Source organism: Tachysurus fulvidraco, chromosome 15 (assembly GCF_022655615.1).
Source record: "Tachysurus fulvidraco isolate hzauxx_2018 chromosome 15, HZAU_PFXX_2.0, whole genome shotgun sequence".
Taxonomy (NCBI): Eukaryota; Metazoa; Chordata; class Actinopteri; order Siluriformes; family Bagridae; genus Tachysurus; species Tachysurus fulvidraco.
The window spans coordinates 7,666,220-7,687,097 of NC_062532.1; the positions used below are offsets into that span (position 1 = coordinate 7,666,220).

Sequence of the window (20,878 nt, forward strand, 5' to 3'; positions counted from 1 at the left end):
CTGAGTGAAGAATGGAGATCAGCTGTAGTTATTTATTTATCTAGAAATGTTACAAACTACAAGAATGCAAGAGCATAACCGTTTCTCTCTAACACTGAGACTATAGTAGGATGCACCCTAAATATTCAAATAAACACAAACCCAAAAGGCTATTTCTATAGGAATTAAACGATCAAGTGTAAGCTATTTCTAACTTTTGAGAACATGCACCTGCTATTTGGTTTCGTTTGTGAGATATTTGTCGTATTGTCGTGTTTTTTTTTTGAACCGTCAAACGTCTTCAGGAACCGTTACGCATTCACTTCGGCTTGGAATCACTGAGTTGCTTCTTCCCAATCACGCGCGCCGTCATTAACATATTTATGAATATTTCATGAGCTCGCGTCGGATTTATCCAATCAGAGTAAAACGAACCTTTGAATTTGAACAATTACAAGTAAAGTCCTGCTGCGTATTGAAGGTTTTTATAAAAAGATTTTATACGCATATGACAAAAAATGTGGGATTATGTAGCCTTATAAAAAATAAATAAAAAACGACGCGGTAGACTTAACCTGTAAACTGTGCGGAGGCGGGGCGACATCTTCAAAAGACCATTATTGGCCTGTAAACCCTGAGGGGGCGGGGCGACGTCTACAACGGACCATTATTGACCTGTAAATCCTGATGGGGCGGGGCGACGTCTACAACAGACCATTATTATTGGCTGATGAGTGATTAATCATCTCAATCGTCTCCTTTTGCTCTACTCCTATATTATAGACTGAGCCATGGTTGATTGACCTGTAGAGGGCAATCTATTGCCGTTTGACTTGGTTTAAATACAGCAAAGAAGAAAATGTTATTAGTAGATCGTAGATGTATATATATGGTGGTTGATCATAGATATCTGGATATCTACATCTAGATGTCATTAAATATGTCCTTAAGTGAAGTAACTTGATAAAAGAGCATTCTGTTTGTGTTAAGTCAAAGGCAATCTAATAAAATATAAGGCAATCTTACAGAACATACATAAAGTTGGTTCACTTTAAGCAAAAAAGCATGGGTCAATTTTAATGTCCTTATTAAGAGCTTTAGAATCTACAAACACTGTCGGCTCTCCTGTCAAAAACTAATGGGTAATTTGCATGGATTAGCTGCGGTCGTTAACCAAGGACTGAAACAAACCAACGTAACCAGATGTGGATGAGGGAATGAATAAAATGCTCGCAGACTGGGCAGGAGAAGCTAGGAGGAAAAATATCCATCTTCTTTGCATTGAAATTTTGCTCTGCATGCACCTTTTGTGTTCACCTGCACGGGTGTCCTGTGGGTCCTCTGATTTTCTCTCAATTCACAATTACCAGCTAGTGGATTGTTGAATGAGTCTTTGAATGTGTGTGTACTTGATTCCCTGCAATGGGATGGTATCCTGAACTGGTGTTCATAGGATACGCCTCAGATCCAAGTATAAAGTAAACACCAAAGATTCATTTTATATACTAATTAATACGTACAAAAAGTATGTTAATTCGAGACTAAGTCTTAACAGTAACAGTACAGATGTGAATAAGATGTCAATAGACAATGTGACAGCTCTTGTCATATGGGTCATTTATTCGACTCTGTTTAAATAAACCTGGATTTTGTGAGCAGGCTTCATGGAAACCCCCGCCCCTAACCGTTTCCTTTTCTTATGTCAGCTGACTCGGGAGTCATATGATGTTCGCTTGTTGTTTTTAGCGTTGCTGAAGTAGCTGAGAGTCGGTACCGGGAACCGAGAAGAACTGAACCGAGACGGCTGTAAAGATGGCGCGGTGTTGCATTGGCGCTTATTTACTCGCTACACTGCTGTTAGCGGCTTATTTTAACACAGGTAATTATTCACTTTTATCAGAGGAAACTCACTTAACTAAGGCAGAGATTATGTACCAGAATGTGCAGTTATGAGTTCTGTTGGTTTGCATAGGAACCGTTTTCAGTTCCGTAATCGGATCATTTGTTTTGATTCGTTTGGAGCTTGTTTAGGGCTTTAAAGCTGCTCCCTATTTATGGGATCAAGGTTTTTTTTCTTTTCATTTGGAGCAACATATTTTTTTTTCTCGTGAATAGTAAAAGTGAAAGAGGAGCCGTTTTAATGTGAAAGTGTATCATTTTAATATATCAGAGTACCGCAGCTTTGTAATAAAGCACTGGAAGTATCCGCTCTTAAAGGGAAAGTGCACCCTGAAACACATCCACTATATTTCTTCCTGTACTTTATTTCTGGTGCTTGGTTCTGGTTCCTGTTAGAAATAGAACAATGTGCTGTGGAGACGTCACAGGGGTCACGATCAAGTGTGCTGTTATACTGAGTATCAACAGGGTACAATATGGAAATAATGGTATTTTTGCTCCATGAACAGATTTGCACATTACAGTTCAAGGTCCATCAAGTGGGATTGTGTCCCTTCCATCTTCATCTTACAAGCTTTCATACATATAGTTCTCTAAAAAAAAAGGCATTCAGAAGCTTGATTCCATCAATATTACCAATTATCATTCTTGCAGTTTCGGGAAAAGAGGCATGGGATTATGTGGACGTACGTGATGGTGCTCATATGTTCTGGTGGCTTTACTACGCTAACAGCTCACCAGCCAGCTTTCAGGATGTGCCACTGGTCATGTGGCTTCAGGTGTGACTCTCATAAAAAGCTTTTTCACTATGAGACAAAAAGAATTGAACAGATTTAGAGAAATCACATCACTTAATTATGTTGTTTTGGATCAGGGGGGTCCTGGAGGGTCAAGCTGCGGTTTTGGAAACTTTGGGGAAATCGGACCTCTTGACACCAACCTTCAGCCCAGAGAAACCTCCTGGGTACGTGTGAAAAGAGTTATCGGTTGTTAAAAAAAACAACAAAAAAAAAAACATTTTTTGCTAAATGCAAAGAACTCTGACTTGGTAAGTTAATACAAAAGCTAATAAGCTACACACCATGTTGTATACCATGTACGTATAGCAGTGAACAAAGGGTTAAAAGAATCTTTTGTTGTCAGAACTCTGTATCATTGTTATAGTGGAGAGGTGTGAAGGGTTGAAAAGAAGGCATTCAGAAGCTTGATTCGATCAATATTACTAATTATCATTCTTTCGCAAGCCACTGGAGTCTGTGAAGTAAATAGGTGCTAGTTTAGCATTGTCCAAACTGCATTTCTAAATGATCACACACTCACATGAAAACATTGTTGTGTGGTTTCTGATGCTGTTACACACTCAGCTTTATGAATGAATCAAGAAAAAACCCAGAAGAAAAACAAAACAATAGAATCATCAGCTCTCTTGAAACTGAATCAGTTCATCATTTTTATATCACGTGAAATTGCAGTGTTGAGAGAGAATATATAGAAAAAAATTATATAATTATGTTGTTGCTGAGAGTTTGTGTGTATGTGAGGCAAGTCAGGTTATTGTCATTTTAATCATGTATAGCTGGTGCAGTAGACAGTGAAATGAAGCAACGTTCCTCCAGGACCCTGATGCTAGATAAAGACACAGAGCTGCATAAAACAACACAGAACTAAGGCTGAAACGTAAAAACTTAACCTATTAACATAGAGCCTTGTGCAAACAGCACAAGGCTTTGTTAAGGCTCTGGGTTGTTGATTTGAAGGTCAGGGTTCAAGCCCTAGCACTGCCGACCTGCCACTGTTGGGCAATTTATCAAGGATCCTAACAATCTTTAATCCAGGGATGCTGTATCATAGCTGCTCTGACCACAACCTCCTCAGATGTGATATGTAAGGAAAAGAATAATAAAGACTTCTATGCCCCAATTTCATTTTAGTCATTCAAGACAGATCTGAGACAGATACATTACTATAACCCCAATCAGTGTACAGTTTTATTTGGTGTGCAAAACAGTTGTAGCAGCATTTAAAATATGTAAACATGCAATATGCATATATTGTGCGTGTGTGTTTAGGTGAATGCAGCGAGTGTATTATTCGTGGATAATCCGGTTGGAACTGGTTACAGCTACACAGACTCGTACGGTGCTCTCACTAAAGACGTGGCGATGGTGGCAGCAGACATGATGGTCCTCCTGCAGCATTTCTTCTCCAAAAAAACTGAATTTCAGGTAACACGCATGCAGTGTAAACAAATACAACGTCTACTCCACAATTACACACAGCACACACTACCCGTACTGATGTGTCTGAATCTGAACACAGGCAGTGTGTTTATTCTATGCAGTGTGACTGAAATCCTCGACTGTATATTTCCTCTCTCTTGTACAGAGTGTGCCTTTCTACATATTTTCTGAGTCTTATGGAGGAAAGATGGCAGCTGCTATTTCACTGGAGCTCACCAAGGTATTGAAACATGCTCACTTTCAGGTTGTGAATAAAAGCGGGCCATTCTATTTAACAAGTACGTGAACAATGTACAGAGTAACTTGTGTAAGATATAAAAATATGAGTATAAAATGTATGAATTTATGAATGAAACAGCATGATTTTTTTCAGTGTAATCTCTAAAATCCACATTTCTACCTCCTTTAAACGTCTCCAAAGCTATATACAGTATGCTAAGTGTGTAATGGTTTTTTCGGTGTGTTAACATGTGCAGGCATTAATACTTCGTCATTTCGTTTCTGTTTTCTGTCGTTCTGTGTAGGCCATCAGGAAGGGTTCCATCAAGTGTAATTTTGCAGGCGTGGCACTGGGAGACTCCTGGATTTCTCCTATTGGTCCGTACTTCACAAAAACTTTGATTTTTACAGTGTAATCCTTCTTAGAAAGTCACCTAGCAGAAGTAAGGTGTCTCGCTGCAAAGATGTGATGTTATTTGCAGATGTGATCATCATACAGAAAGTATAAAGGTTATGGTACAAAGGTTCCACAAGGGCATGTGATCGTTTGGTGGAACAGAATGAGTCATGTGACATGAGTCAAAAGTGCTGACATACCAAGTGATTTACGTGTCTGGGAGTGTAAACTTTTGAACAGGGTGTTTGGTGACGAGTTTTATTTTGTCTTTTGGGAACTGTGTAATTATCTTATGTAGCTTCTAGGGGGGGGCACGGTGGCTTAGTGGTTAGCACGTTCGCCTCACACCTCCAGAGTCGGGGTTCGATTCCCGCCTCCGCCTTGTGTGTGCGGAGTTTGCATGTTCTCCCCGTGCCTCTGGGGTTTCCTCCGGGTACTCCGGTTTCCTCCCCCGGTCCAAAGACATGCATGGTAGGTTGATTGCCATCTGTGGAAAATTGTCCGTAGTGTGTGATTGCGTGAGTGAATGAGAGTGTGAGTGCCCTGTGATGGGTTGGCACTCCGTCCAGGGTGTATCCTGCCTTGGTGCCTGATGACGCCTGAGATAGGCACAGGCTCCCCGTGATCCGAGGTAGTTCGGATAAGCGGTAGAAAATGAGTGAGAGAGTGAGAGCTTCTTAAGGGCAGTACTAAATAACAATATTTTTTGAAACAACATAATATATGCCAATCTTCTTGTTCAACAGTTTACATACCCCTGGCTCTTAATGTATGCTTCCTTGAGCACCAGCGAATGTTTGCAGCTTGGTTTCTAGTCATGTACGAGTCCCTCAGTTATCCTCAGTGGGAAAAAATGGACCTCATATAGAACTATTTTGCTTTGTGACTCATATTTTAACTTGTCTCATTGCCTTTGGACATGCCCAAAGCTCATATTTTCATTGTTTTGTCTTCTTTGTCTGCTGTAATTCAAACACAGAAAGTGCACCAATAGCACTCTTTATTTGGGGTCTTGGTACATTCGATAAAAAACTGCTTTCTTTTTTTACTATAGACTCTGTTATGACATGGGGACCCTACTTGTACAGCACTGTAAGTAATACATTACGCAGCAATATTGCATACACTGCCAGCTAAAAGCTTATCAGCAGCCTAGCTTTTTTGTTTGTTTAATTGACCTCAGGTTAAAAACACAATAAAAAAAACCCCCAAAACATACAAAGTAATATGGCTACTTGTGTAAGTGTTGATCCGGTCAGATTTTCTGTGAGGAATTTCTCGAACAACTGTTTATAGCTGCTATAATGTAAGTGATAATAGGAACGAACTTATTTCATGCACAGTCAGCAACATTAGATGGAAAAATAAAGGGGAAAATATTGTTAGCATTGCTTTGGTTTAAGAAGGAGAAAACACTTAGGGGTGTGAAGTTATAATTAATGTACAGAGGGTAACTCCTAACTTATCTTTACCTCAGGCTGCTTCACACAACCAGGGCTTTGATTATTTTCCTGTAACCGTATGCACACGCATGTTGCATTCCTTACATAAAACACTGAAAGGGCAAATTATTTGACTAACACTGTATCATTATACTTGTATCAAGTATATAGATATTTGCTATTAAAATTGGACTTAAGATTGTGTGTGTGTGTGTGTGTGTGTGTGTGTGCAGTCCCTGCTGGATGATTTTGGGCTGGGTGAGGTAATGCGAGCAGCTAAAGAAGTTCAGAAGGCTGTTGATCAGGAACAGTACGACGAGGCCACGCAGCTGTGGGGCGTCGCAGAGAACGTCGTAGAACAGGTCCGAGACCTCCAGACACTGTATTGTGCTGCACTCTCTTACTCAAGATGTATTGTTTGTGTATGAGAGTTGATCTCAGTGCTACTGGACATTTTAATCCATATCATGCTACGTTTACACATACAGCGACTCACGTCAAAGCAAACAGAGCGTCTTCACATGATCCAGCGCACATGATCCAGCATAAAGCACACAATGTTTCTCCTTTATTTCCTATGATATGCAACATATCTTTGCAAAACAAATCTCCCTCCCGAATTTTGCATTTTATCAACCAAGAAACTAATCTGGTATTCTAATTAATCAGCCATCCAGTGATCAACGTTTTTAACCAACACCTTTCCACATCCTGTCCAATCAAAAATAATGCACCACAGGTAGACTTGTATCAAGGTGTAGAAACATCTCTGAAACAATCAAGAAAAATGGGAGGCACCTGAGCTAAATTTCAAGTGTTGTTGCAGAGATGGGTCTGAATACTTATGTACATACTTATGACGTTCTGTGAATTTCCCACTGGGATGAATAAAGTGACAGATAGACAGACAAACCTTTTATTTTTTTCTGATACAAAAGCAACAAAACAGAGAATCAAACAGCTGGACTGACTTTGGAACATTTCTTTATCTTGATTTGAAGTGGATTAATGAATTAACATTCAAATTTTGTTGCAGAACACCAACGGTGTGAATTTCTACAACATCCTCACTCCGAACAGCGACCTGCTCAAATCCAGCACAGAAAATGAGGGCTATCTCTGTAAGATGCACTTTCTTTATCCAATCAGAACACTTTTACAATCTCTGGCTATTTTGTAAATAATTAATGAAACATGATGGCACTATTAGTTTTAGGAAAATAATCACCAGCGGGTTGAGACTGAATCTAGACCCATGAACGTTGGATGTTTATTACTTTTTTGTCTGCGTCATAGCCGCTTTAAAACGTCGACATGTCCGACCGCTGCATGGCCAGTCCCTCGACGAGCTGATGAATGGACCAATCAGGAAGAAGCTTGGCATCATTCCCAGCAATGTGACATGGGGAGGTAAACGTCCATCTCGAATAAACAATCATTGTTAATGTCCGTGTGTTAGTCCGTTGTTACAGTGGAAACTACTTCAGCTGCTGTTAGAAAATTTTATGAAAATGAATCAAGCTTTTGAACATGGATTTAAGAACTACTAAATAAGCCATAATTCGTGATGTTCACTCAACACACTGGACTACTTTGTTTAGCATTCTAATGGGTTTATGAAGTTCAGTGTTACATCCAGAGAGTTTCCTAGCTTGCTCAGTGTGTGTGTGTGTGTGTGTTCCCAGGCCAGTCTGGAGATGTGTTTTCCAGCATGTCCGGAGACTTTATGAAGCCTGTGATCGACATTGTTGATGAGCTTTTGGCTGAAGGAGTGAATGTGACCGTATACAACGGCCAGCTGGACTTAATCGTGGACACCATGGGTAAAACACCTCATTACTGATCAATTTAGATTTTAAAATGAATAATATAGGATGACCGGCATTCCAAGAAGTTCTTCTTTGTTATAACAATAGCCATTTAAAGGTATTCAGTGATGAACAGATTTTCTGCTCTTGTTATAATATGTACTTAAATTTTCTTACAAAACACCACAATTTTTGTTACACACAGGAACAAACTTCAATGATTGAATGAATGATGAAAAAAAAATACACCTTTGTAACACCCATTATTACCACACAGTAACAGACTAAAACAAATGGATTCAAAATATAAACGTGTAAACATATTTTGAACAAATAAACCCAAATGTTCTTTTCCAGACAAAACTCTTTAACTAACAAAAAAATATCTAATGAGAGATTTGTACAAAATACTTTTAAAGCCACTGCATGTTTGTAAATCATTTAACTATTACCAGTCTGCTTTTTGTTCCGTTGTAGTATTTGTTTTTTTGCTTGTAAGTCAAACAGAAAAGTAGTCGTGAATTTCCAGACAAAATAAATATCCTAGGCAAATCACTGCAGACAAAAATGCTGTCAGCTATCGTTCCACATCCCAGACACCTTTTTGTTTTCCTCCAGAATTATATTTAATGAAGTTTGTGTACCTTTTTTCCCCATACATCAATGTACACTTTAAGTCCAGGCTTTGTGTCATTAATAAATAACAGAATTACAGAGTAATGTATGTTTGTGTGGATTTTGCAGGTCAGGAGCTTTGGGTTAAAAAGCTAAAATGGGATGGACTTAAAAAGTTTAACCAGATGAAATGGACGGCGCTGGAAGACCCGCAATCAACAGGACAAACTGGAGCTTTTTACAAAACCTACAAAAACTTTGCTTTCTACTGGATCCTCAAAGCTGGACACATGGTAATGAAGTAGTTTTAATCCTGACTTTATTGTATAAGCTGAATATATATTAATACAACCAACCACATTAAAGTAAGAATGAAAGATGCAGGAAATTTAGGGAGAAAAAAGCTTTTGATCAGTGTTGTTGAACCTGAAGGAGGAAGTCATCATATACATCATGTATACATATACAAGGTATACATTCACGGTCATATGCATATGTCTGAAAGAGGAAGTCGGGCTACTTCCACTTCCTTTAAAAGATGCTTATAAATGTAAAACTTTGAACAATGTTTTAAACTCATGGTATCTTAAGTATGTAACCCAGTGAGCCAGCATTAATGTATCTAATGTTAGAGATTTAAAGCACTTATGGACTAATGTACGTCGCTCTGGATAAGTAAATGCTGTAAATGTAATAAACTTTTTCTTTTATTTCCTCTTAGATCCCGTCTGACCAGGGCTCGATGGCGCTGAGGATGTTGAAGATGGTGACGCAACAGGAGTGAAAACAGCTGCTTGTCCAATTTAGACAATCAACACACTTTACCAAAATCAGTGCTTCTTTGTTTTCTGGCTTCACACCAAAATTTCTTTTATTTGATCAAACTGACTTTTATAGTGTTTTTATCAAGATAAACCGGCTGAAATAAATGATTGTTTTTCTACATATTAGTTGTAGAAATGAATTCTCAGCTTAAATCGTTTACTTAAATTCACCTGTTAGGGCACAGCAGAGCAAGCAGCAAAAGGTCTAGTGATTACAGTTTACTACATCACTGAGTGAACCGGGCTAAATCTGAATCTAGTTTGGATTGTAGTGAACTTTACAATATTTATAATAGAATTTAAAACAAATTAGATGTTAAATAGCAAAAAAGGCAAAATGAAATTACTTAAACAGTTACATGTCATCTACATAGGTGTTTTGTTAAGGCTATACAACAGATGGTCTTTTATCTAAATTCTCCCTTTTCTCTATTTTGGTACTAAGCAGTGATTTTATTCATTAAGAAACCACTAAGAATTAAATAAAATGCACTTAAGGTGCCACTTTATTATGTTACCTAGGATCTGCTCTCTATTACAGGTCACTGAATGTAAGCCAGGATTTGCATAGATTTCTTACTGTCTACTTTCACTGCTACACTATATGGCAATATTGTGAGCCTTTCTTAAGCTGCTGGCAAAAGCTGGAGACGTACAGTAATTATATAAAATGTCTTTGTATGCTGCATTGTACAATTTCCCTTCACGTGAACCTAAAGATGCACAAACACTGTTCCAGCATGAAAATGCCCCTGTGCACAAAGCAACATCCCTGAAGACTATGTGCATTAAGGTTGGAGTGGATCTCAAGGGCCCAGCACGGAGCCCTGACTCTGACTCAACCCCACTGAACACCTTTGGGATGAACTGAAACACTGACTGCACCCCAGACCTCATCACTCTTACATCAGTGACTGATCTGATTAATACTCTTGTAGCTGAATGAACACAACCCACCTTTCCAAATATCAGTCTGCTTAGGAAAATCACTCAATTTAGTCAGATAAAAAAGGCAGGTGAAGGTATTTAAAAAAAAAAAAGTTTTTTAAAGGCAGAAGCAATACAAAATACACACTTAAAGTTAAAGACTTAAACACTTAAAGTCTTAAACACTTAAAGTGCTTTACTAAAACAATCTTTGTGTATGTTTATGTATCGGAGGATTGGGTGTAGCTCAGGGTCTGTCTCCCCCAGTGAGACTCAGGCAAGCAGCAACCTTCTCTGCTCACCGGCTCCACCAGGAGGTCAATCACTCCAGACTTGTGTCCAACCTCAATCTCTACCACGCGGTACACTGTTGAATACGCTCGGCCGATAAGAACAGGCGGTCCAGGCCCGACCCGAGGATCTGGGCCACGTACGTGACGCCAGTACACACGAAAATACCGCTGCAGTCGAGTCGGGTAGCTCCAGTGTAGAGTAGCGTTCAGAAATACTTTTGTAGCTTTACCATCGACATCAACATCTCCTCTGTGCCACACCACATCAGATACACACATGTTCTCGATGGGCAACGGAGGCATGAAGATAGACTCTGGATCCAACACCTGCAACAGAGTGGCAAAAAAAATTGAAAATCTGAGGTCATTGTTTCTATAGTAACAACAATAAAAGGTTTAATTGTTAATGTTCTTTTAGGTTTTCTGACGCAGAAGATATTCATATTTTTTGTATGTTTTATCCAAGAGTGAGACGAAAAAGGGTTGCTGATGATGAAACATTGCTGTTAAAATGTAAATGATATATAAGGCAATGACCTTCTTTTCACTGCCATTACAAAACAATAAATGATGTACGATGTGTCATAAGCCATTGTGCGTTTTGGCAAATTGCTGTGGTATATGAGGAAGAAAACTCTAAGATAAATAAATGATTAGTTCTATTTACCATGATCTCTCCGATCCTACAGTTAAATGGAAGATCCTGTGATTCTGCTTCTTTTCGCGACACACTGACACACACCTCTCTGAGAGTACAACTGGACCCCTCCAGCAGGAAACACCTAATCACACACAAACACTGTTATATTATAGAATAACAAATGGCATTTCAGGGGAGATACAATAGCCTCATTTAGTAATAAGACCTCCAAGTTCACATGCAATACTTTAGAAACAAACCCTATTTTTGCACAAGTTATTTACCTACATTCTGTAAATGTCTCTCTGATTAGAGGATTGATATCTTTTGTCTGTATATGTAGACAGTAAAGGTTTTATTCATTTGTGATATTTCATTACGCATCTCATCTCTGAATCTGTTCAGCTCACTGGTTTAGCTGATGCTAAAAACAAGCTGAAGGTAAAATAAAGCTCATATTTCTGCTATTTTGTGGCTTGCCAACCTCAATAATCAAGCCATTTTAGAACTCAGTAGCATGCTTTTACTTTTGTTTCTCAACGATTAGCTACATTTCTCCAGTGCTAGCTAGCTAAATGTTTACAACTTAGCTAAGGGATTTGACTGACCGTATACCTATTGCTGTTAGTTATTTTACACTTCAGCTTCTAACTATTGATTTATGTTAATTGACTATGTTTAATTAGGTTAGGATGAGAAATGATGCTATTGTGTGAGCAAAAACAGATGTCTGGTTTTCCAGCAAGCTAGCTACCTAACATTAAGCTAACCGTTGTACTGTGAAATTCAAACTTGTTCCCAAGTTCACTCAGTTAGGTCACTTGGAAGCTAAAACCAGTAATATTAACTATGCATTTCCACACAAATGTCCCCGTCGTTAGTCACTGTGACCTGATAATCCAGCCTTCTGCTTTCTGCTCTCCATAGCTCTGAGTAAATTGCTTCACCAGCTCATGATCTTCATCCAACCCCACTGGAATCACATTACCAACTGAAACACGCACACACACACACACAAATACAGACATCACTAAATAATAATGTAGACCTAGATTCATGTTGTGTGGCTGTAACGGTTATACTGACTAAATAAGAGCTAACTCAACACTCACTCGTCATCTCCTCACTCATAGCAGCATCTGTGGTTTTCAGCTCTAAAGAGATATTCACCCTTTCTGACGGATGATAGACGCATGAGATGAACGTCCTTGAGGCCAACGGCACGTGGAGTGAAAATATCCTATGAGGGAAACCATGTAAAGAGATGTTAATGGTAGTTATTTCTTTTATAATCTCCTTAAAATCATACTTTATGCTATACTGAATCTTTCACAAACTTTCCTTTGAGATCCTCCAGGTCCATGTTGATATAACTGCATCATGGAGTCTAGGCAGATTTATGAACTGTAGTTTTATTGCATGACTCTCCTGTTATTTCACATCTCAGAAGCGCTCTTAGATTCAGGTCTAGTGACTGGGGAAGCCAGGGAAGTAAACCGAACTGTAATGGTCATGGAACCAGTTTGGAGTTCCAGCTTCCTAACAAACTGCGATATGTGAAAAAAATCTGTACTGTATGTGAGAAGTAAGGCCTTCTTCTGACTAAGGCGAATGACCTTAGCTCGGTGTAGTTTTGTGTAGCACCGTGGTCCAGGAGAAATGTTGTTGACAATGACAATAATTGCTTCTTCACTTGACAGGGATTCATGTGGTTAGCAACAATACTCCAATAGGGTACGCACCATGAACACTGTTACACCACCGTTACCATCACCATCAGCCTGAACTGCTGACACGAGGCATACTAGCTCCGTTCAAGCTGGATGCAGGAGGTAATCACCTGTCTGTACAGTCTGTGACTGTTGTTGGCTGACATGGAGTGTCCAGCTATTTACATTTCATTTCCCCTTTACACTATTTTACTTCACCTTTCAATACTATTTTTGAATAGTTTCATTTTGGTTCTATTTTTATAACCCGGCCACAATAATCCACTAGATGTTGTACTGTGTATGTGACAAATTCAAATTTGAATTTATTCCAACTTCAGTGCACCCTTTGTGTCTGGCTTGCTCGCTGGGAATAAAAAAACTATTTAAGTTTGAAACTTTTAGAGATTTCTGTAAAGCTGCTTTGTGACATTGTTCATTGTTAAAAGAACTATACAAAGCAAATTGAACTTCCCTCCACTTTATGCCTGGATGTGTTGAGGATGCGGAGATGCTTTTCTGTTCACAGTGACTTCTTGTGACACAGTGAAGAGTTGTTATTGGAGTGAGCATAGACTTCCTGTCAGTTCACATCAATCTGGCCATTCTCCTCTGAACCCTCTCTCATTAACACAGTATAACAGCATGCAGAAGTAATACTTACTTACTGGATGTTTTTTGTTTTCTGCACCACTCAGAAACTATTGATTTGGGAATTTTCACATACAATAGTCTACAAAAATACTTAAACCTATACCATGCCTATTCTGACTTTATTCAAAGCTCATGACTGCATAAATGAGCAAGCATCCCACAATTATGTTACTAGTAAATAGGCCAGAAAGCATATACTAATTTATTTTATTATATACTGACATATACAGTATATAATGATGTTTTTTAATTATTATTCTTTACCTGGCACAGATTTTAGACAGTGATTTGGGCATGATTCCTTCCAGGAGGAGTGAATTCCCTCCTGTCCACACTTTCTCTGAGCAGCCTTGAGTCTGAAACCAGCCTCCTGCTTCCAGATTCTTCATCACATAAAGAGGCTGCAGCTCCTGCGAACTCAGGTTCATCCAGGTTTTGTTCTGCTCTACCTACGAATTACACACGAATCAACCCGTTAGACTGCCTGAGATTATCGGGTATGATTTTAGAGGATTTATTATCATGCAATAAGGAGACATTAAGCTTTTCTTATTGGCTGCTTTACCATGTTTCTTCAGTTTGAGACATGTTACATTAAACATACCTTCCCTCTCCAGTAGAATTGACTTCCATAACCCTGACAGAATGAGGAGATAAATGGAAGAGGACACTCAGGATGGTGAATGTAAAGGAAGTCTGACAACAAGCCCCAAAATCTAAACACACACACAGTATTTGACCTATTAAAGACATTCACAAATAATTGACACACATTGAAAATGTATTATTCTCTCCTTCCTCCTATTTAGCATTTAGCAAGTAATTAATTTATTTACTTGTCCTGGTTCTTGCGGAAATCCACCTTGTCGTGGCACTCGTAAACCCAACCAGGAGCAAAAATGGCTGTAGAAAGTCTGTGATTACGCACCAGCTCAAGAGCCTAAAAAAAAAAAGAACATGATTCGTTTAGTTCACTCCTACAAATGCTACACTTCATCCCTTCTGCTTTCAGTCAAGCAAAGCACAATGTCCTAGATTCGGGAAAAGGTTTTCATTAAATATTATTTACTGTTAATCTGTCTCTTGACTTTCATAACAAAGTAAATCTCACCTTATTTGTTTCAAACTTTCCTCCTACTACGTCTCCTCTTGCGAACACGTCAATGCCGACATAAATATCAGCCAGACGTCCCTGTGCTGCTGGATCGGATGCCATATCCTCCAGGCTGCTCTCTGTCCAGTTATAGTTGGTGTAAATTCCATCACACGCATCAAAAAACACTCTGTTTAGAGCAGTGAGATTTTAAATGTTACACAAGCTTTACAGAAGTTAAATCCATCCCACTTTACCTCAAACCTTACAGTGATAGACATGTAGACGCGGGAATGGCTTTAAAAATTCAGGCTTGTCCTAAAGACTTTGCGAACAGAACAACATTGTGCCCAACAACAACCCTCAAGCCCAACTCCCATGCCCAACCTTTCTGAGTATGTTTGTATTTTAGTGCAACTTATACTGTGTAAACCTTTACCTGAGACTCACCTGTTGCTGTTGTTGAGTTGGTTTTGCCATTTCAGTCTACCGTCCTCCAGAACGCTGTCGTACCAGATCACCAAACTGCCGGGAACTTGCTCATGCATCTGGTCAGTGAGGTAACGCAGGAATGGAGCCATGTGTTTCACAGAGCCTTCCTGCACACACACACACACACACAATACAATCTTTGTGAGCATCTTCCACTGACATACTGAGGCTATGCCTATACCCAAAATCGTAACTTCACAAACTAAAAGGAAACCTATTTACCCTTTTTATTTTCACAAATCAGCAAGTCTTAGTATTTTTCATTAAGTGGAGTAACAAATGCTCACCACACCAACAAACCTGTCAGATATTCATATCCTAGCCGACATTCTCCAAAAACATGCCCACATCCACAGGTATGACACAGCTAACGCACTTTTAAACTTAATGTACTTAATGTACTCTAATGAACTCAATGTAACCTAAACTCACACTCAGCACATTCTCGATGTTTATGAGCCATCCGTCAAAACCGTAACAGTGCGCAATCTGCACCAGCTGATCAGCGACTGGTCGATACTGCTCCTCTCCGGCCAGGAAAGCCTCACATATCTTCTCTCCTTCGGTCCACTCTGTGATGAAGGTGCCTGTATGTGAGACAGAGGCAGAGAATAAACATAAACAAAAGACCTGTTATTTATTCCTAGTTGCATTGTTTCCCTTTTTAATCATGTAAGAATCAACAATGCTATAAAACAATTATTCAAATGACACAACTCTACATCCAACTGAGGAGCCAGAAGAGAATAATTTCTTAAACCAATCAGAAATGAGCAGAATTTCAAATCTGTCTGTCTCTCTCTGTCTGTCTCTCTCTGTCTGTCTCTCTCTGTCTGTCTCTCTCTGTCTGTCTCTCTCTGTCTGTCTCTGTCGTGTGTGTAGCTGAAAATCAAAAATGAACATAAAGCGCATTCACACACCTGCCTTCAAATTCCTCTGTCTTAAAACTCTCCGAACCATAGCAACTGTGTTAACCAGAAAAGAGATCCTTACCCGTACATGTTGGGGAGAACACTGACCTAGCGAGAGCACGCCGTGTTTGTGAGCAGCGTTGGTCCACATAACAGGAGGGATGGTCACCATATGATGGCTAAAGTAGTTGAAAATGTCAATACATTCCCAGTGATAGAACACATACGGTGTGTCCACCTCGGCACCTTGAATAAACCTTAAGAGACAAAAAGAGAAAAACATTATCTTTGCCTCAATTTATGCACTTAAGCACTTGCTAGCAGAGGAATATATAGGAAGCACAAATTGAACACAGACTTTTCAGGCGAAACGGAAATGACAGAACGTTTCCTATACTGTGAGATTTCATGATCATGATCAGCCAGAACCAATGATTTTTACAACCCAAAATAGAAATGTTCTTGATTGGTCTATCACCCATTATGGCTGCTTGACTGAAAACACCATCTCTAAGGGTACAAGGAAAACAGGCATGAAGACTTTTCTCTGTTCTTGTGGCTTGATGGTGGAATGAACCTCCTTTAGATGTCAGAACAGCTAAATATTCAAACAACGTCTAAAGAAGTACTTACATTCACATTGTGTTGTCTGTGTGCTTTTCTTGCTCTATTACCTCCACAAAGAGTTTTTAGACTAAAGACATTCTTAGTGAACCAGTATTGATGTGTTCAATACTGTGTAAAGACATCGGTGAAATGCCAGCAAATGTAAACAGAAATCCATAGTGAACTCTAATCATTAGTGAGCTTTGACTCTTCTGGATGAAATTAACCCCAGTTCCATGTTTTTAGGACCATTCCAGGTTGAAGGTACAACACAATGTTGAAAAGTTTATTAATGGGCAAGAATATTTCTACAAAGCATGGTACACAGCTGCTGATGGAAACGTTTCCAGTTTATTTATCGGTGCAAATCACTGGCCGCTTTACTATGAAATCGCCAGTATGGCATCTATACTATATATATTTTTAACAATAATAATTTTCAAGTGAGACACTATAATCATTTTCAAGAACACTTCTAATTTATATCGATCGACATTATGCAGTTATACATTACTGAATTTTAAACACAAATCAAATCTCCCTCCTCCAGAAATATCAGTACAGATTTATCGCTATTGGAACGCTAGCTGCTGATAAACGTTACTAGTATGGCAACCAGTATAAGGGACGACTACTGGCAGCATGCAGTGATACACCTATTAAGTGTTAGTGATGTTAAAAAAGTGATGAAGTCAGTTGGGGACAGTACCTGTCCTCCAGGTATCCTCCCATCATGTCATGACAGACGAGCGTCCTCATCGGAGAGTCTTGCAGTGATGGCCATCTTTTCTCCAGCAGGACGGTGGCCTTGTTGAATGGATTTGCACTGCTGCGCTTCCAGGAAAGCAGCTCATCTAAAGACTTCAAGGCAGAGCTGACGGGCTCGGTTGTGTCCGGATCATAGTGCTCTGCTACTCGATGTGTATTATTTGAAGAAGAAGAAAACGTGGCATGAATTTTACAGAGGTATTAAAGTAGATGAGTGTATAAATGTTTTAGCCTGCATTGGGTCTAATGTGAGCTGAAGTGCTTGTAGGTCCTCTTTATTATGGTGGTGTGCAATTTGGGACGCAGCTCATGTGATTTTTATTTTTTTTATTTTTGCTTTTGTGACAATTGCTTTTTATCCGTCAATATACACACTAAATGTTCAGAATTGTTGGCACCCTGGCAAGAAGTGTAACCAAAATAATCACAGGCAACTAGTTACAGTATGACAGTGGAACACTATTACTGTTCTCAAGTGTAGAAATAAAAAGTTATTTTCTGTCAAAATCTAATATAAAAACCAATCTTCATATGTGTTTAAAATTCTGTGACATTCTGGTATCAATTGTGTGTAGAACTGTAGTGGTACTATGATTAGTTACATCACTGAAATTGGATACCAGCTGACCGTGTTTGGTTTTCTGTGTTTGTTTGATTTTTTGTGTCTGGGAGAAAGGTTCTTTATAATTTGAAATTATTATTGTCATATCCATCTGTTTTCTGTACTGCTTCTGTACTGCTTATCTTATAAGTTAAATTGGAGCCTGTGTTAAAGGATAACTATAATTGGGAATACCTCAGACACCCTCACACACCATAGATAAGTTAGAGATATCATTCAGCATAAAACACATATCTTTGGTCTTGGGGATTAAACCGACGAAGCACAGGGAAAAGATTCAAAGTCCATGCACACATACACACAGAGAGCAGAGGTGGAAATCAAACAGCCAGCCCGGAAGGTGTGACACTTAAATACGATGTTCATGTTGTAATGACAATTTGCGCCTTTGTTTCTACATTCACGAATCAACTCTTATGCTACAAAAGTGCCACATCAATGTTTGTAGTGGCATATCAATACTAACAGCTAATTCATACAGACTAATAATTTGCCTCAAAAACATTCTGAATGATTTCTAAACATTTATGGATTAAGTCTCCAGGGTCAGCGTCAGTAAAACGTCTGCCTAAAGAGAATCAGGGCAGAGAACTTAATCCTTAAAACTTTCACTTTTTTGCCTCATTAATATCAAGACAGAAAAAGGAGATCGAGAAGAGAACGGCTGGTTGTAGCTGTCATTATGTAAATGATAACAGGAACTTGGAATAAATACAAAGTATATATCATTAATAAATGACAAACGTTTTAGAGAGTCATAAAACCGGTCATGCTGTTACTGTATAGAAACTGACACCTCATTTTCAACATGATTCATTCCATACACATTGGAAGTAGTGGATAGAAAGAAGAAGAAAAAAGGAAGTAAAGCTTTCCTGACATTTCGAGTACCTGGTAGATGAGACGTCTTGAAGGTTATGACTTCATGGACACTTCTCTGATTCACTGACTCATCTGAGCAAGACTCAGTTCTGGTGATGGGATTAATATTGACATTGACATTAACATTAATATCAGTCAACTGAGATCTTTCACTTTCTTTCTGCTACAACAGACATTTGGATGGATTAGGAATAAGGAAAAATGGAAAAACTGTTAAAACTGAACTAGATTCAAGAGTAAATAATTGTACACAGTGTGCAATTGTTACAGACCAAATGTAAACATTTCATTCATTCATTCATTCATTCATTCATTCATTTTCTACCGCTTATCCGAACTACCTCGGGTCACGGGGAGCCTGTGCCTATCTCAGGCGTCATCGGGCATCAAGGCAGGATACACCCTGGACGGAGTGCCAACCCATCGCAGGGCACACACACACACACACACACACACACACACACACACACACACACACACACTCATTCACTCACACACACACACTACGGACAATTTTGCAGTTGCCAATCAACCTATCATGCATGTCTTTGGACTGGGGAGGAAACCGGAGTACCTGGAGGAAACCCCCGAGTCACGGGGAGAACATGCAAACTCCACACACACAAGGCGGAGGCGGGAATCGAACTCCGACCCTCGAGGTGCTAAACACTAAGCCACCGTGTCCCCAATTGTAAACCATAAATACTCACCCTATTTTAGCAATCTTTCCACCTACATCCTCTGTCTCCTCTCTCTTTCTTCTCAGGTTAGCACTCTTATTTTTCATTACATTCGAGTCACCGTCCATAATAAACAACAACTGCTTACTTCAGATTTGCAGAAAAGGAAAAGAAAACACAAAGTTGCAGCTTGTCTTCAGAGACACCAATGAGTTCTTCCTGGTTCACTCAGGTCACATGGTTACCAGAAGAAAATATACGCATTAGTTATAGAAATATAAAAATATTTTTTATATTAGTGTATGTACATTGTTGTTTTTTTAAAGATAAACGTTCAGGTTTTTGTCAGTTTCATCTTTCATTACTCTAACAGATTGGGAGCTTGTTACATGGGAATCAAATCATAGTTTTGTACGAGTCGACTCTAGGTGTCACTTGAGAGCCGATACGCATTCATGAACCGTTTAAAATCTCTTTTTATTGTTTTACCTGTTAAATGACTATTTCCGTAATTTAATCACAATGATTTCACGAAAATCAATATTCAACATCTGAGCTTTCTATTAGTTTGTATTAGACAGTCATATCTTAGACTTTGCATAGAGAAAGAATTTTTTTTTAAATTTTAATTTAGTTTAATTTTGTTAAATATAAAGTGGAGTAAGAGTACATGGAAATATTACCCATATTCAGTCCCAGAAGACCGCTCATTAGTCAAAACATGGCTGCACAAACAAATGACACTGAGTCATTTGGGAGCCAAAAGAGTCGACCCTCCATGTTGAACGAACTGATATGACTCAATGGAAACAACTTGATTCTATTCTTAAATGAACGTCTGCAGTAAATTCATTCATTCATTCATTCATTCATTCATTTATTCATTCATTTTCTACCGCTTATCCGAACTTATCGGGTCACGGGGAGCCTGTGCCTATCTCAGGCGTCATCGGGCATCAAGGCAGGATACACCCTGGACGGAGTGCCAACCCATCGCAGGGCACACACACACACACACACACACACACACACACACACACACACACACACACACACACACACACACACACACACACACACACACACACACACACACACACACACACACACTCTCCCTGCAGTAAATTGTGCTTACAAATATATGTTGCAGTCCTAACTGCAGACAGACTAGTTCAGGT

The 20,878-nt window shown here is 39.1% G+C and overlaps 2 protein-coding genes across 3 annotated transcripts; one reads left to right on the forward strand and one right to left on the reverse strand.

Annotated features, from left to right (window-relative positions):
* Positions 1–1,686: 1,686 nt before the first annotated feature.
* On the forward strand, positions 1,687–9,544 carry scpep1 (serine carboxypeptidase 1). Its single transcript, XM_027171804.2, has 13 exons — positions 1,687–1,858; positions 2,533–2,657; positions 2,753–2,842; positions 3,948–4,103; positions 4,264–4,338; positions 4,643–4,715; positions 5,789–5,826; positions 6,410–6,538; positions 7,213–7,297; positions 7,473–7,586; positions 7,862–7,999; positions 8,729–8,892; positions 9,321–9,544. The coding sequence occupies exons 1-13, from the start codon at positions 1,792–1,794 to the stop codon at positions 9,381–9,383; spliced, it is 1,317 nt and encodes a 438-aa protein (XP_027027605.1). The 5' UTR covers positions 1,687–1,791; the 3' UTR covers positions 9,384–9,544.
* engase (endo-beta-N-acetylglucosaminidase) lies at positions 8,893–20,519 on the reverse strand. 2 transcript variants are annotated; one of them, XM_047800805.1, is made up of 15 exons: positions 20,384–20,519; positions 19,731–19,847; positions 19,030–19,109; positions 17,458–17,659; positions 16,251–16,399; positions 15,664–15,818; positions 15,190–15,338; positions 14,758–14,929; positions 14,483–14,586; positions 14,251–14,362; positions 13,911–14,095; positions 12,396–12,523; positions 12,175–12,274; positions 11,311–11,425; positions 8,893–10,970 (listed from the first exon to the last, which is right to left on the reverse strand). In XM_047800805.1, the coding sequence occupies exons 2-15, from the start codon at positions 19,826–19,828 to the stop codon at positions 10,572–10,574; spliced, it is 2,148 nt and encodes a 715-aa protein (XP_047656761.1). In that variant the 5' UTR covers positions 19,829–19,847; positions 20,384–20,519; the 3' UTR covers positions 8,893–10,571. The 2 variants fall into 2 exon arrangements, with proteins under 2 accessions (XP_047656761.1, XP_027027604.2); XM_027171803.2 differs by lacking the exon at positions 20,384–20,519 and having other exon boundaries at positions 19,731–20,294.
* Between the last annotated feature and the right edge of the window lie 359 nt (positions 20,520–20,878).

What these genes read in the sequence shown, in the direction of transcription:
- scpep1 (XM_027171804.2), top strand. Translation starts at nt 1,792, where the DNA reads ATGGCGCGGTGTTGCATTGGCGCTTATTTACTCGCTACACTGCTGTTA. An exon ending in AGAAAATGAGGGCTATCTCT is followed by an intron (nt 7,298 to 7,472) that starts GTAAGATGCACT and finishes TCTGCGTCATAG; the next exon opens with CCGCTTTAAAACGTCGACAT. An exon ending in CAGCAATGTGACATGGGGAG is followed by an intron (nt 7,587 to 7,861) that starts GTAAACGTCCAT and finishes GTGTGTTCCCAG; the next exon opens with GCCAGTCTGGAGATGTGTTT.
- engase (XM_047800805.1), bottom strand. Translation starts at nt 19,828, where the DNA reads ATGGACGGTGACTCGAATGTAATGAAAAATAAGAGTGCTAACCTGAGA. An exon ending in GAAAGTTTGAAACAAATAAG is followed by an intron (nt 14,587 to 14,757) that starts GTGAGATTTACT and finishes TTTTTTTTTTAG; the next exon opens with GCTCTTGAGCTGGTGCGTAA. An exon ending in TATGAGTGAGGAGATGACGA is followed by an intron (nt 12,275 to 12,395) that starts GTGAGTGTTGAG and finishes TGCGTGTTTCAG; the next exon opens with TTGGTAATGTGATTCCAGTG.